The sequence below is a fragment of the Ammospiza caudacuta genome, chromosome 1 (assembly GCF_027887145.1).
Source record: "Ammospiza caudacuta isolate bAmmCau1 chromosome 1, bAmmCau1.pri, whole genome shotgun sequence".
Lineage (NCBI taxonomy): Eukaryota > Metazoa > Chordata > Aves > Passeriformes > Passerellidae > Ammospiza > Ammospiza caudacuta.
This window is the reverse complement of record NC_080593.1, coordinates 68,686,720-68,703,290: the sequence shown is the minus strand read 5'-3', so window position 1 is coordinate 68,703,290 and position 16,571 is coordinate 68,686,720. Positions and strand designations below refer to the sequence as shown.

Below are 16,571 nucleotides of genomic sequence, written 5' to 3'. Positions count from 1 at the left end.
AAATGCCTAGAGCCCCAAGGATTGCTTTGGGTATTTGGTGAAAGTGAAGGGGGTGGGGAGAAAGGGGAGGAAAAAAAAAAAAGTATTACTTGGCAAAGTCTGTCCCTTTTCCTGCTGGATGTTTTTCAGGTGAACTACCCAGCTATGCTACTGTATGTAAGTCAGGCCAACTATGTGGAACTAAGGATTATTCCACAAATCCCCTTTTAATAGTTCTTTTAATGGTGCTTTTCCTCAAGTCTTACTTTTTTCCTAGGATTCCCTGCCCTGCCTGGGAGTCTCCCATCACTCCCAAAGCACTGCATCTCCCTGGCCTTTCCCCCGGCTGGGTACTGTGCTCTGCAGCTGGGAATAGGAGCCGTGTCCCCCGCAGGCCCGGCGCAGGGCTGCTGCCACTGATGGCTTTATCAGATGGACAGAGACATTCCAAGTATGCTTCTGGTCACTGTGGGATATGGGAATATAAAAATATAATGAAAAAGGAAGGCTTAGACCAAAGCTGTTAGTCAAACCAGGCATTTTTGTCAAGGCTTTTTTTTTTTTCTTAATTTCTGTTCTTAAGGAATGAAATTCTTTACTCCTAAGCAGATTGTTAAAGCTGTGTGATGTCATTTTCTTTTCTTTTTAAGGCTGTGTTTTGAGCAGCTGAAAGCTGCAGGTTAGGTAAAACTATTAATGACCATTTTTTGACCTCTGCTCCAACCGCCCACTGCAGCTGCAAATTTTTAAACGTCTGACGGCTGCTTGGCTCTCCACAATATCATTATGTTGGTTGACAGCAGATGAGGTTTCAGAGGTAAAAAAGTCACTTCCCAAATTGCACCCTGCTGGCATGGCCAGTAGACAGATTTAAAAAAGGGAGTTCAGTGGCATGGTAGGGCAGGAGATCTCGGTTTTTATGAGCAAGGCATGCCAAGAGCTCCCTCCGGTTCTCTCTGGCTGCGTGCATGGTGGGGGCAAATCATGACACAGGGGTAGTGTGGGAAGAGTGCTTTGCAAGATGTTATTGCCTCAGAAAGAGGAACACTTATTTCACATTGCTGTAAAATATTCTAGGATTTCTGGGGTTTTTTTTCAGTTTTCATGGTTGCTGCTCTTGAGCACTTCCCAGATGTGTTAGGGTTGCACAGTGAGCAGAGCAGCTTCACGGCCCTCCTGCCTTTGCTGGAGAAGGCTGTGGAAGTGGTGAGACTTTCCTGTGCCTTCCTCCATCCTTCTTTGCCCATCCTCTCTCTTTGCCAGCTTCCTGGGCCTGAGAGAGTCTTGCCTGAACCTTCAGGGAACCTGTCAGGATGACCAGGACAGAAGGACAGGGAGGAAGTCGTGATAAATAAGAAGGGTGGCAAGAGAAATAGTGGGTTTAGCAAAAGTACTCTGTGTAGATCAATGTCATCCAAGGCACTGTTTCTTTCACTTGGCACAGGGAGTTGTCCTAAAGTTGTGGTGGTGTTCAATGCCAGTGGTGGTTGAGAATCTCCCATCCCAGTGGCATGTTGGAACCCCTTTCTCTGGATCAGTGTCCTAAGCCAGCACATAGTGAATGGATGCATTGAAGGGAGGTTCACTTACAAACCATGCTGTTCCTTGGACAAATATACAAGGCCAGGAGTAACAGTCTTTAAAAAACTAGATTGTTTCTTCAGGCACTTCATGCATTTGCTCTCCTCAGTCTTCAGAGCTGTAGCATCTTCTTGCCTTGACTGTCACAAAGAGTGTTTGCTTTGTAGTCATGTTAAAGGTAGGGAATTTCTGGGGTCTCCAGACCATGATTTTACTCTTTTTATCCCTGTGACCACTTTCTGTCCTTCTTAGGGGCAGTGCTTCCTCCTTCCTTGTATCTTCTGTTCTCTGGCTCATGCCAAGTCTGGTGTCCCTCATGCTGTCTCACAGAGTGCCCTGCCTGTTCCCCAAAGCCCATGCTCTTTGGTGGTCTCTGGCTGGATGCTGCTTAATTCAGTCATTTGAAATTGGAGCCCCGTGTAAAATACTAAATACTGAACAATAAGTGAGGTGACAGCATTTCATGGTATCAGCTGGAGTCACAAGTCATGTCAGCAATGGCCATGCCCTTACAGTGGTGGTGTAGTCTCCAGGACAGCCTGACAACCTCTGGAGCAGGGCTGAATTCTGTGTAGCTGAGTCTTGAGTGCTGGATTAATCTTTTCCAAAAATTTATAAATGCTCTGGACAATATTTTTATGGGGAGTGATTGCATTGTGCTCTGGAGATATCTTTCTCAGCTGGGCTATTAAATGAAAAGCTGAAACCTGCCTGTGATGCCAAGAGATGAGTGCTCAACAAAATGAAAACTTGCATCTGAAATTGCAAACATTCATCTGTTGCCTGCTTTCCTACTTGCTGCTGGTTGATTCACAGTCATACCAACAAACATAAAACTTCACCTGCAAGAAAAGCAGAGAGGGTAATGCCCATAAATTAAAAAAACTTCCCCACTTTGCACAACCTGTATTTTGAAATTTAACTCAAACTTGTGAGTCAATTGGTCTGTCCTGCCTTAAATCCTGCAGAAGGACAAATAATTTTGAGAGATGGTGCGAGATGACTGTGCCATTTAAAACATTCTGAAAATATTTCCAGGCCCAGTCGGTGCATCCAGGGCAGCTGTGCTTCCAGGGAGCTGCGTGCCAGTGGCCGTGCCAGCAGGAAATGCAGCGTGACCTGTGGCAAACCTGGAGGGTGGGAAATGCTGCGAGATTTCTGTGGGCAGCTCTGAGTGTCCCACGCAGTTGCTGTGTGGGTATGGATACAGGAGCCAGTGCTAAGCCAAGGAAGCAGGCAGGAGCAGTAGGAGAATTCCCTTCCCACCATGTGCACAGCTGCAGAGCATTTCTGAGCGTGTCTCTGTGCTGATGGGCTGGCAGCATCGGCTTCTCCCCTCCTGCAAGCTGGCTGTGCATGCATGAAGCCTGGCTGTGAAATAGAAATGCTTTTTGAAAAGCATAATATTATTTTAATCACAAATTATTTGGAAACGAAATACAGAAATAGCTTCAGATCACTTCTTCCAGAGGGGTGTTTTTGCAGTCAGAGTCTTTATCAGCTTCTCAGTGGGAACTGCATTAATATTGCCACAAAAATGCAAACAGTAGTGCCTTTGATAAAGCAGTTTGGCATCTCTTAAGCAAAAAGATGTTTTGTTTTCCTAAGATACAACACTGTTTGCAGTGCAGGGACCTGCCATATGTGCCAGCATATGGAAAGAAAACACCAGCTTTGTTAACATTTGTGTTGGGAAGCTGCGGGGAAGGAACGAAGGAGGCGGCTGTGGAAGCAGTTGCAAAGCAATCTCTGTTATTTCAAAGGGGACAGCCCAGGAAGCCCCAAAGTGAGTGCTGGTGGCAGAGGTGCTGGTGGCCTGCAGTCAGCCTCTTGGCTTAGCTGTCCCCCGAGCACTTTGCCAAGAGCTCTCCTTCACCTCAGTTTTGCTTTAGCTGTTCCCATCATGTGCTAGAGCAAGGCTGGTCCCCACTGCTGCCTCTTCCCATTGCAGAAGGCGTCTATGTGAAAATGCCTTTCTAGTACTTTCTGGTGTCCCATGGGTATTATGTATTTGATTAGGGCATTATTTTGATTTTTAGACTGCCTTTGGTTCAAGAATCCTGAAAGGAAACTGTTGTGCAACTATTTTAATCTGATTTTACAAGCCGATTCCAGCTTGATTCCCAGCACAAAGAAACAAAGAAGAGCTCAGTTGCATTTTTCATCCAAAAGTAAAAACCCCTCCTCCTTTGAAGCTCTTCTGTAGAGTGTTATGTTTAGAGAAAGATTTGCTATTGTTTAAATTTAATCTCCATAATTACATTGGGATTGGATTAATGATGGGTTATTTTCTGAGTCATTATTTTCTGGCACACACAGCTATTGAGCATAAAGCCAGGTCTTCACTGGCTGTAAACTGGCATCACTCCACAAAAGCCAGTGGAATAATTCCACTTTATATTGTGTCAGCCCAGATGTGATATTAGAGCTGTTTTGAAGAAGGCATCCTTTTGGAGTTTGTTGGCCTTGAATCTTCATGTTATTGTAAAGGTGTCTGGGCATTGAGTTAAAATTGCATTAAATTTATGGTTGCACAGCTGGTTGTTGTGTCCAACCCACCTCAGCTGGACCCAGAGGGATCAGCAAATGGTGCAATGCCAGACTGAACCGTAGGAATCTTGACCTTGTTTTATGTTTAAAAACTGCCTTTTACCCCTGTGGATGGTGGGACAAGTTCATCAGGGAGTTGCAGCTAACTTTTACATGCTCTTATTCATGAGAGCAAACCTTGGTCAGTTTGTTTGGAATACTGTGCTGAAAATCCAGGGGAGATGTCTGAGAAGAAGAGGGACTGCTTCTTTTTGGAGTTAGTTATTTTTGCTCATTCTGCTTTTCAGAAATGGATGAAGGGGGAGGAGGGAATTTAGGAAGATCTGTCATGTACAAGAGCAGCAGCAGGAGCAATGGGCACCAGACTTGGTGTAGGTGATGAATCCCTCATCATGACTGGGATAAACGAAAGAAACAGTCTTTTTTTAGGAGATTCTAGGAGGCTGTGTAGAGTTCCTGTGTTTGCAGAAGGTAGTTGAAGTTGCTGGGCTGAGACCAAGGTGGGAAGAAATTATCTCCCTACCTCTTGTGCATGTTGGGCAGGAAGGGTTTGCTTTCAGACCTTGTATTTTAATGTCTCATCTGAGTTTCTTCACTTTTAAAGAATTGTCCTACTCACCACCTGTGAAATGGCTTGTTAATAAATCATAGTTTTGAAAAGGGGAAGGTTTTGCTTTCTTTTGGGTCTTTACAGTAGAGAGAAAGTGATCAGTCCTGTCCATAAGCCATAGTGGATTTAGGATGTCACTGCAGTGGGATGGACCATTTATCTCTTTATCTTGGTGCCCAAGTGACAGTGGCACACATTGTATACATGGAAGTGTGAAAAACAGGCAGCAGTGATCCTTTTCTGAGGCATCCTCACTACTTTCTGGAGACATCTGCTTTTGCTGCTGACCTGCTCTTGAACCTGCAGGTCCACCTAGAGCAATGTAACTTCTGTTTCCTTGTTAAACTGCAGAAAGTACCTGTAAAGCCTTTTAGTCTTCTCTCCTTCCTATCTGAAGATATTAAACTGGTACATTGTGCTCGTTGGGTTGTACTCTGCAGTTTTTAGAACAGTGTTTAGGAAATGCTGCTTATTTTAAGAAGAAATGTCAGCTTTAATCTTTAACAGTAACAATGCTTCTGCAGTTGTGATCATCTGTCAGAGATGTGGGACTGTTTGGGAGACTTGGTATCTTTTTTTAGATTGACCTGATGGATTTGGAAAACGCAAACAAGCCTTCAGGCACATTGTGGGCATCTCTTCAGAGTAGAAGGAATGCGCTGCAGACCCCATCCATGTAGATCCACTGTGAAACAGAAGGCAAATTATAAGACCCAAATGAAGACTGAGTCTTGCTCTAAAGTTGGACATCCCTCAGATTGGATGTACAAACCTCCATTCTTACTCTCTTTTTCTTCCAAAGAAGCAACTTGCAACTGTGGACCAAGATCAAGGAGGGGGAAATTAAGCTTACATGAATTTTGTTCTGTGCAAGCTATTGTCTGCCAATATTAAAGAAATTCTGGTGATGCCAGTGTAGGTTCACAGCAGTAGATCAGTCACATATGTACATGGTCCATTTATTATAGGGGACTTTTGGAGCTTTAGTAATGCTTAAAGCATTTGAAGCATAGTACACTACTTCATTGCTCCAGATATGATAAATGCTGTTGACTTAGAGCAGAAATTGGTGATGTAATACAGAGGAATTGCCTTTGTGCTGATTATGTAGATGTGGTAGTGAATCTCATGTTAGCAATTGCAGTTTTCAGATGTTTTCTCATTTTATTTGGGAATGAGTCATGTGTACAGGCTGATAAGAAATAAAAGGGAACTACTTTCATTTGAATCCTGAATTCAGGAACACTTATGCAAAACTCACTTTGCATAAGTAGACTGTGAATCCTGGCTACTTTTCCTGGAGCTTGTGGCCCTGCAAACCAAGTCACCATTAAAGATCTTGATGTGCAAAAGATTTTTCTGCAGTTTCAGCTTTGCTGGGGTCAGGACAGATGCAGAAGGTCCTAAATAGTCCTATCTTATTAATTTGCAACCCCACTCCTTCCCTGTGCCCTCCGAGGCACATTGTCATGGAAATAATAATTATTTATATAGGAAATTTATTTTTAAAAAATTACTTTTAGAGCTCTAGGTTAGTATTTTTGCCTTTGTTTTATTAGAGTTGGAACTGGAAACTTTCTTAAGCCAGTATTTTAATTCTCACCTGAACACTTGACCTAACACTTTTCTCAGCAGCTGAGAACTGGAGAAAATCACCAGATATGATACTTGGTGCTGCTGTTCTAAGTGAAAATTGTGTTTCCTCAGGAAAGGCTCTTGACCTGTTATTTCTGCATACTGGTTTGATTTAGATCCAAAAAGAAATGCTTAAAATTCCAATGCAGAAGGAGAACTTATTTCCATGGCTGTCATTAGACTTATGCTTCCTTTGGTCCAAGGTGCACCCTACATAGTCAAATGGAAGTGGATGGTATAGTTGCCAAAATAGATGTGTTAATTTCTCAATTAATTTTTTTTTCTGTGCAGTGTTTTTAAAGTAACAAGTATTGTAAGCAGCACGCTATTTTTAAACCAGGGACATTTTGTGCTGAAATTGGCTATTGTAAGACTGGGTTAGAATTAGAATACACAAAATTAAAAAGCACAGTAACCCTAATTTTGTCATTCTTGCCTTTTTAACTGCTCAACAATAGTGCTGTGTTTGTATAGTATTTAAAAATATTTGTTAAGGGGAATGTAAAGAGCTACTGGCAGGCTGCTCTGTTAACTCTTTCTGCACGCTTTGGCAGTCTGTTCCGAAATGGGCTCTAGTGAAAACTCGGGGATGAGTCCCATGTCCAGTGCTCACACCTTCCTTTGCATTGCAAGGAAAGGAGCAGCCACCAGCCTGGATGGGGGCAGACCCCCATGGTGGAATGGGCAGTCCCTCTGGCTCGTGATGGGCTAAAGTCTGTTTGCCATCTCCTTTTCCAACTTGCCCTGGTATGTGCAGGCCTGGATTTGTAACCTCCAAGGACTTACTCCAGTAAAAGAATAGTAATGTTTGGGATAATACAGTCTGACCATGAAGATGAGTTTTATAGGCTGTAGTTCATGCCATGACCTCACAAAGACTGGTTCTGCCTGGCTTGGTCCTAACGTTCCAGCCAGCACTCTGGGAAAAGGTAACGGCGGCCCAACACCACTCAGGGCTTCTACCTTCCAACCTGCCCCAGCTGTGAGCTGCCTGATTTTCCCTGCAAGAGCTTTGCACAGTTGGGACATTCTTATGTCCATCGTCAGACGGAAATTAGCTTTGGATTTCACATCTCCGGTCAGACTGACCCGAATGTATTCATGTGGAAAAAATAATAACGGGAAAGCAGCTTGAGAAATTATTTCTGCTTTTTGCTGTTGCCTTGCATTTTGGTGTGTGCTGTCTGTACTTTGAATACAAGCTCATCCGATGCATTGTAATGCAATAGCAATCCTGACTGGGTAATCCTGGGAACCAACAGCTTGAATCTTGTCTTTCCAAATTTTACTGTTCTAAAACTTGACTTCTTTGTTAAAAATGAAGTGTTTCCAGGGGGCCAAAAAGCCCCCAGAGAAAGACTGTTGGCATTTTATATTTTTAAGCTGTCTTGCTGAATGAAAACAGTTGATTATTAGCTTGATGGGGTGACAATGAGTATATAGAACTTAAATATCTCACCACTCCCACAAAGAAAAAAAATCCACCCTCCATTGTATCATGGGAAGATACATAGCCAGAAAAACTTTCCAAGTCATTAAACTTTTATACTTGCTTCATACAAGCTTAATGTAGGCTTTTTTCCATCCTGTGATGTTGTTGGGCTGCTTCTGAACTGATCCCAGTGGAGGAGGACACCATCATCTTAGCAGTATTTCTTTCTTATAACAGAAATCTGCCTTTCTTTTAACAGAATGAGCTGAATTGCTTAATCTGAAGGATTAAAAAAAGATTTCCTTGTTTGTGTGTTTCAGGTTGTTTATTCTGCCAAGCCTGATAACGAAATCAGTCTGAATGTTTCCCCTGTAATCAGTTGAGTCAGCTTCTATGATTGTGTGGTGTATTTGGGTAAGAACAGGGATAAAGGAAGAAAGTTTGAAAAAAACAGGAAAATACTATTGTGAATATATCAGGCAAGTTATAAACTGAGAAAGGGTAATTGGAGTCAAACATCATACCTGCTTCTACTTGTCATGCTCTGTGGTAGTTGTTTTGGTAGGCTTTTCTTCCCCTTGTGACTTGTATTTGACGTTTTAGGAGAGGACTGTGGGAAAATACTGATTTAAAGGACTAGAGTTTGGTTATATCCCTTTTAAACTGCACATTTTGTGGTGATGAGTGGAGGTCAGGCCACTGTAGCCAGCTTGAAGTCAGAAAAGAACAACAAAGAGTGATATTTGGGCTCATTTTGAGCTCTGTGCTGTGTGGGACAGCTCCAGGCTCTCTTGTGTGCAAGGAGAGACCATATCACATGTGGATGTAGGACAAGAGCTGGCAGGAAGCATCAATGACTCCTTTGCTGTCTCTGGTGTAATTTTAGCTTTCTGGCACTCTGATGGAGTTCTGTTGCTTATCCTGGTTGTGTCCTTCCCCTTGCTCTTCCTGCTTCTTCTTTATCACACTCAGCCACGAGCCTGGGGAGAAGCCGCCTCACTGCACCTCGCCCGTAGGTCAGCTCATCCCTGTGACAGCACGGAAGGGGGTGTGGGCTTCAGCTGCTCACTGCACCCATGAGCAAGGATGTAGCGAGTTCTAAATCGAGAGCTCTTGCTTCATACGTGTGCCTCTCCAAACCCCTGGATTTAGACATTCCCTCACCATTCATTACATCCTCTCGTCTTTTAGCAGTGAGTAAATGGGCCAAGCGGGGCATGTCCTGCTGCAAGCAGCCCAACGCTGTTTCTCATTGGTTGGCTGCTTACAAGTTTCTCAAAGTACATGATTCCTCTCCTTTGGGAAGTGCATCCTGTGGGACTCTCCTCAGGATGGGGAGGGATTGGGCAGCTCAGGTCCTCTCTCAGAGGACGTACATCCAAGTGACACCAACCAGTCCAGTATTACTGGAATCAATCTCCATTAAATACAGGGGGGGCAGGTGCTCCAAAGGGAAGCCCAGATCACCCATAACCAACAGCCAGAGAGGTAATTCCTGGTGGCACTGGAATGGAGTGTGTTACCTTCATTGGCCTTGATGCAGTCTCTGATGGAGGTGCTGGGTGTCACAACCTCATTTCTGGAAGCCATAGATCCCAATCACCCTCATTTGTCTGTTGTTTGACATATGAGTTGCTCAGACAGATGCAGTGCAGGACTAACAAAATTGGTGGCAGTGTCTGACTCTGACAGCAGTTTGAGAATTTGCCTGTTTGCCTTGTGGCAGCCCTTAACATGGCATTTCCCAGTGTGGTGTCCCACAGAACACTTGGCAGCAGTTATGCAGAGGAGAAAAGATTTCCAGGTGAGCTTCAAAGAGAAGGATGTGACTAACTGTCTCACGAGGAGCCAGGACATGGACCCAGCCAGATGAGGCAGCTCACATGGAAGAGCTGCCAAAGGAAAGGGAGAGGACGGACAAAACTGTGACTGGAGAATGAGGGGGAGCAGGCAATTGGGCAAGGTGGAGGGGAAAGTCTCCATGCGCTGTTTCCAGCAGCTGGGAGATGTCTGTTCTTCAGGGAGGTAACCTGTGGGTAAAGTGCCGAACCTCAGGCACGCTGGCTGTCATTCCTGGCTCTGCCGCAAGCCTCCGCCGCCTGTCCTTGGACAAGTCGCTCTCCCGGTGACTCAGTATCCCAGCTGGAGAACAGGCATTGCTGCTTACCTCATGGGGATGTTGTGAGAGTAGGCTTGTGGACGCCTTTGCAGTCTGATGTATTCAATGGGGGCAGGGGGGAGCAACACAAAGTGGCCACAAAGACAAATATTCAAAGGGATCTGTTCTTCCTTTGCTGCCTGTGCACGTAATCATGTCCCTAATGATAATGTAATGGTGACATCCACTCCTTCAGTTCCACTGGTGGGAATGGCTTTTTGTTTTTACTTTTTGTCCCCTCAGGCTTGTGAAGATGTAATTTTGTATGTTTGTATAATATGTTAATGTTTTAAGCACTTTCTAGTAGAAAATTAGAAAAAATAACAAACAATTAATCAAAGTCAGACTAAACTGAGATCTAATCAAGTAATACAAGAGTGGGACTGGAAGCAGAGTTTGCAAAGGGAGCCTCAAACAGAGAAAATGCAAATCCTGAGACCTAAAGAAGGAGGAATTCTGCTTTGTGTCTGTCTTAAATCCTGTGCCTGAGGGTATACCCAAGGAGGTCTAAGACCAGAAACTAAAAGTGATCACTCTTCAGCTCTTGCCTTCTTAAATAAGTTTCTGCAAAGGAGAGGGGGCTCTGGTTGGCTCTAACCCTCAAAATAAATGTCATGTTAATTGTATTCACTCAAAAGATGGTCCAATGGCTAGTGTACAGACCAGAAGAACAGAATGTGTTAGGGCACTTAGGGAATTGGTTGACCTGGTGCTGTCACTTTGTTCTGCCTGTGCCTGTGTGTGCTAAAGCAAAATGGAGCTACATGTCTCCCTGCTTGGAAGAGAGCTATGAGACTTAGGGAAATGCTGTAAAGAACTTGGAGAGCCACAGGTGGAAAATGCCAGGAGTGATCACAAGGTTCAGAGTTTTGCACAGGAGCAAAATGCATGGTCATATTTCACTATCAAAGTTGGCTTTTCTTTAAAAAGTAGGAAATCCCAAAGGAATTGGCTAGAGAGCAGGAACATTCATCTTCACTTAGTACTGTATTTGAAAAGCTTTAATTGCATAAGTTTTCCTGACACTCACCAGGGCTATCTTTGGAGAAAAAAAACAAGATTCTTGGGTTTTTTGAAGGAACAGGTGGCAGCATGTAGAAATCTTTTGTTGTTAAATTTTAGTCATGGTTCCTTTTTTTTGCTTCTCTTTCCTTTTCCCATCTGCAGTTGAGTATGACAAGGAGTTCACGCCTCACCAGCGGCACCACAAGGAATTCAAATTTAATTTGTCTCAGATTCCTGAGGGCGAGGCCGTCACAGCTGCTGAGTTTCGGATCTACAAGGACTGCGTTTTGGGAAGCTTTAAAAACCAAACCTTCCTTATCAGCATCTACCAGGTGCTGCAGGAACATCAGAACAGGTATGCAGGAGGGGGCTTGCTCTGTGCCACATGCTGCTGTCCTGGAGAAGGCTGAGGTTGTGCAATAGTATTGATAAGGCTGAAAATAAATATAGGTTTGTTCATGTTAACAGGGTTATGTTATTGCATGGTCCTTTCCTTATGGGAAATGGGCATGGCAGGGTGTGAATGAGGGTGTGACTTAGCTGCAAGCTTTGTCTTTAAATAAAGAAAGAATCTGCTGAGAAGCAGTAGATTTTTAAAGCGCTGCTGGCATTGCTGTTGTGTACTGAGACTCACATATCCCCTTTCAACTTAATACTAGCAGCCTGTTTGAAAAATACTGGTAATTAGCTCAGACTTGATTTGCTCTCAGCTGGACTTATATTAAAGTAAATAAAACAGAAGAAAATTCAACATGCTGACCACAGATACAAAATAATTTCTGGTCTTTCAGTGGCAATGAGAAGAGGAAAAGTGAGAGAGGCAGGGTAGAAACTGTGACACAAAAATCCAAACAAGTGTAAATGGAGTGATTAATTTTAAAAGAGTAATGTTTCAGATGGAGGAATCATGTAAGGCTAAAAGATGGAAATACATGGTCAATTAAATGTCAGAGTAATGCTGTGGTACAAAAGTGTTTCATTACTTCTACCGAAACTTGTCAGGACTGTAACTGTTCCTCTGCTGTAGGCATTAAAAAAAAAATATCAAAACCAGCAGTGTTTGAAAATAGTTCAATTTGTTTTCTCTTTGAAGGCTTCATGGGCATTTTCCTTTCTGCTCCTTCTTTCTCCAGCCTTTCCACTGGTACCATTTGGAGGGATCAGCCTTTGGTGATTGGCAGTTCTTAGGGCAACATCAAATAGCTCGTGGTTGTTCTGTGGGGAGTGTGGCTTCTGGGGAAAAGAGAGAAATACTTGGGTGCTTAGGTGATGGGGAAGAAATTGTGGGTTTTGGGAGATCAGTGTTCCCTTTGTGCTTCAACTTGGAGATTACTGGAGTGCCTCCTGGGGTGTTGTGCATGCTGGTTAGGATGTTAGTTACATCAGTGCCCAGTTGAAGAACTGATCAAAGTCCAGACAGTCCTGCAGATTTCATAGATGTTAGATATATTGTTCATTTGGAGACACACTGCAGAAAAAATGGCGAGTGTTGGTCTGCTTCAGATTGCAGAAGTAGAGATCCCACCTCTGGAGCAGGAAGGAAACCTCTGCCAAGCAGCTGTGTAAGAAATTGATATGCTGCTCTGTGACAGTCACTGAAGCAGGGCACAGAGTAGGAGAACTGTCAACTTTTATGTGGATAAAACATTTTTTCAGAGTAAACTGAGCAAGCAAGCAATGTGGGAAAGAGAATAAAGAATTGGATAAAGTACAGAATATGGCCCCTAGTATACCCTGCTCCTAACAAATTTAGAAATTTTCTGTTCTGAAAGTGGCTGTGTGCAGCAATGATGCTGGGACCTTGCATCTCTGTTTCACACACCATACCAGAAGCATGCCAAAATAGGATTGCACTGCGAAGCTGGGACATGTCCTTTGGCATCTGTGTGTCCTGGGCATCCCTGGGTGCTAGAGGTCTCCCTACACACAGAGCAGAGGCAGGAGCACCTGGTGGGGATCCCCAGGGTGGTTTCTGCCAAAGAGCTGCCAAGTATTTTGGGTCTTTCCATTCCCTTCTGCCGTTGCTGGCGGCCATGCGGAGGGGATCCCGCCGCTGGGACTGGGAATCCTAACGAGGCTTCCTCCAGGCCCGGGCTGCTGCCAGCAATTCCCTGTCCCTCCTGACAGGGGCTGGGCGTGAACCGCTGACCCAGGGATGAGTGTCTGTAGTTCATTACTAACCCCTGACTCATCCGGTCCCTCAAGGCTCCCTTTTTGTTTCTTTTCCTGCTTTATTTATTTACTTTTACTGGTGGGAAGGAGGGAGACGTTTGGCTGAAGCATTTTGTACTTCAGATGAGTCTGTGGGACTTGTCACATCATCCTCACCGAGGTGGACAAGATGTGGCTCACAGATTCCTGCAGCTGTAGAAAGGACATGCCCTTTTCCATTCTTTTTTTCTTTCAGCTTAAAGGACTCTGTATGTGTAAAATATAAAATCATATTTGAAAATGTGTGCTTCTTTATTAATACATGGATAGACTTCTATTTTCTGTACAGCTTTCTGTTTTAGGCTGTAGACTTTCTATTTTATATATATTATCTGTAAGAAAAAGTGCATATATATTTATTAATTGTCCTCTTTATATTAAAAATATGCAGATGCTAAAAGAGTTAAGATCATAGAAACTGCATATTGCATATTCAGTGTTACATTCAGTGGCGGTCTGACTACATTGGTTACAAACATTCACCCTCACTGGTGACCTGGGTGAACTTTGGCCTCTAAATATTCTTGAAAACAAAACTAAAAAATTGTATTTAGCTGCTTGCTAATATCTCTGTATGGAGAGGGAAAATGCCTCAGATTATTCTGGTATGCTTGAAGAAACTATATTATTTGAGGGATTATAGGTTTTGGTCATCCATTCACTTACTTGCTTTTACTGGGGGGAAAAAGTCCAAAATGTTTTTTTCTCCCCTCTTGTTTCAGTGGATTAATTTGGAATACCGTGTTCTCTTTTCCAGATCAGAACACTGGCAGGTTAAATTATAAGAAAAAGAAAGCACTTGGTTTTAAAGGAACTTGCTAAATATTTGTAAGGCTTCTATTGAATTTTAGAAAACATCTTATGAGCCAGAAAATAACAGCTGCCTTTGACTTAAAAAAACAAAAACTATTAAAAAAAGTTGGGTCACACTTCCTTTAGATTAATGGTTTTGAATGACAGCCTGATATTTCCTGACATTTTATGACATTTTATTGCATGAGGAGGATCTGTAAAGATCTTGAAGTCTAGCTAGGTGAGAGAGAGGAGTCGATGTCACATCTTTTTTCATCTTTTTGTGCTGACATATATTCCTTCTGGTCAGGACAATTAATCTCTAAGGGCTGCAGAAGGTGCCTGCTCAGTTAAGATTTCCATTCTGCAGAGAAAGTTCAAAGACAAAGACACGATGTTAATCGTGGTGTTTATGAGGTTAACAGTTGTCTGGGGCAATTTTTGGTAGCTCCTAAAATACTTTTGGGCACAAATGATTCTTAAGAGGGTAGCTGGCATGTATGGATTTAAACCAGGAGTCTACAAGGGAAAGGCAGCATGCACCTCTGGGGGAGGAATATAAAGAAAAAGGATCCTGCTTGCTTCTATCAGAGAAACAAGTTTGGCAGGGCAGGAGATAAGACAAATGTTCAGTAAATACAAATCTTCACCAAAGCTCAGAGCCTGGAAATATCCCTTGGCTCCAATTAAGTGTAATGAAGTGGCTTAATTCAGTATTACTTGAGCAAAGGGAAAAAAAAGCTCATCTGGACAGTAACAGCGAGAGCGTGTGACTCCAGCCCAGATGTGCGCTGCTGCATGGATTCGTGAGGCATTGCTGGCTGCTCCCTGATGGCTAAAAATGGAACCAAGCCTGAGGCTAAAACTTCTGCCAGTTACTGAATTACCAAACTGATTTTTGCCACTGTAGACAAGGCTAATATCAGGGACTACATGGGCCCTTTTGAGGCTGTCTTCTAGGCAGACATGTGTGGAAAGAGAGCATGAATGATCAGAGATCAATGCTGATTGAAATAGCATAAAACCTCTGGGCAGAGATGTGACTTTGTCCCATCAGAAATATGAAAAATATACTTGTGGGGGCTAGAGGCAGTGAAACTCACATTGAGGACCGTGTGGTCTATGTACATTCTCTCTCAAAAAAGAAAACATTTTTAATACTGACCCACTTGTGTCAGTAATATTTTCATCTCCCCATTCCTTCCACCCTTTCATAAGGTAAGAAAAATAGTGCCTAGAAATGAAGCTTTTGTTTTTTAACCAAACCATGGTTAATGGCCACATTTTGTCATAACACAAACTGCTGGAGCTGTCAGTGGGATGCTGCGAGGTGATTAATGAAATCCTGGGATGGATGGGTCAAGCTTGTGGCCAGCCATCAGTGGTATGCCTTTTGGATTGTGTGGAGAAGAGGCTTCACCAGGCAGGGCTGAGGTGACATCTGGTTCGCTTTGAAGGGGGATGGCTGGGTTTTGGAACAGGCTGTGGGCTGTAGGGGCTGATGCTGGGAGAGGGAATGGGTGACACATCTGGCGGATGTTGCTGCCCTTCAGCTTCTGGCCCCCCAGAGTTTTAAGAGACTGGGCTGTTTGAACACTAGGGTGGGATCTTTTTCTTCTTTTTTTTTTTTCCCCTCTTTTGGAACATGCAGGAAACAGGGACCTTTGCCAAAACATTAGTTTAGGAAGGTAAGTGGTGTCAGCTTTGTCAGCTTCCAGGTGCTTGTCCCACCTTGGCTGTATCTGGCAAACTGTTTAATTTCAGCAGGCAGGAGCTACACAGCCTCAACTCTCCTCCCTTGTGTGGTACTAACACACAGCTAAACCTGGCACCTGGACTTGAGTCTAAAGTGCAGGACTGATTTTGTGGAAGAAAAAGCCCTCTGTGATTTCTGGTACCTCTTGGGAGTGGAATGCCATGTAAACAAGACCTTTACAAAGGAAGGGAAGAAATGAGTTTGTCCCTGAAAACCGATCATTATTTAAACAGTTTCTTTCTCAAAACTTCCATGCCCTCACCCAGAGACGTGTCAGGTCAGGACTAGGGAAGGCAGTTTATGGTTGATCAAAGATGTTAGTCCTTGGTTTGGATCATCAGTATGTTTTCAAGTGTAAATATCCTGCTAATGCAGACCTCAAAACACTCCCACACTGTCCAAACAACTGATCTATGAAAAACACAGTGGCCTGTGTTAGTGATCAAAGGAAGATACGGTACGTTAATGGTCAGTTTATTAAACAGTTTCGTTTGCACCCAGAATGAAATATGGGAACATGATGGTCAGGCAGATTCCTCCTACATGAAAAGACACGTGTGGACATAAATGTGCCCTGCAGAGCAACTGCCTGGGGACCATGTTCCTGTTCTACGGAACACAATTCCTTAAGGGTTAAGGCGCTTGTTGGTTTTAGCTGCCAGTTATAGTGGTAATAAAGTCTTCCTCTTTGCAACAGGATATTTATACAAATGTGATCCGAGCTTCTAATCTAAAGGGCAAATTGATTCAACTGCAGTGTTTATAGCTTAGAAAATAAATAACCCTCCTCGACTGGGTTTTGGAATGGGTTGTGTAATACAAATGACAAAGCTAGCATCAATCTGTTTCAAGTTGGGGTCAG

At 43.4% G+C, this 16,571-nt stretch overlaps 1 protein-coding gene across 1 annotated transcript in view; it reads left to right on the top strand.

Moving 5' to 3' along the window:
• BMP6 (bone morphogenetic protein 6) overlaps window positions 1-16,571 on the top strand; it is an 88,190-nt gene that overhangs the window by 51,199 nt on the left and 20,420 nt on the right. The window contains exon 2 of the mRNA XM_058800439.1: window positions 11,113-11,305. Within this exon, the coding sequence (XP_058656422.1) occupies window positions 11,113-11,305 (193 nt within the window). The remainder of the gene's footprint in view (window positions 1-11,112; window positions 11,306-16,571) is intronic.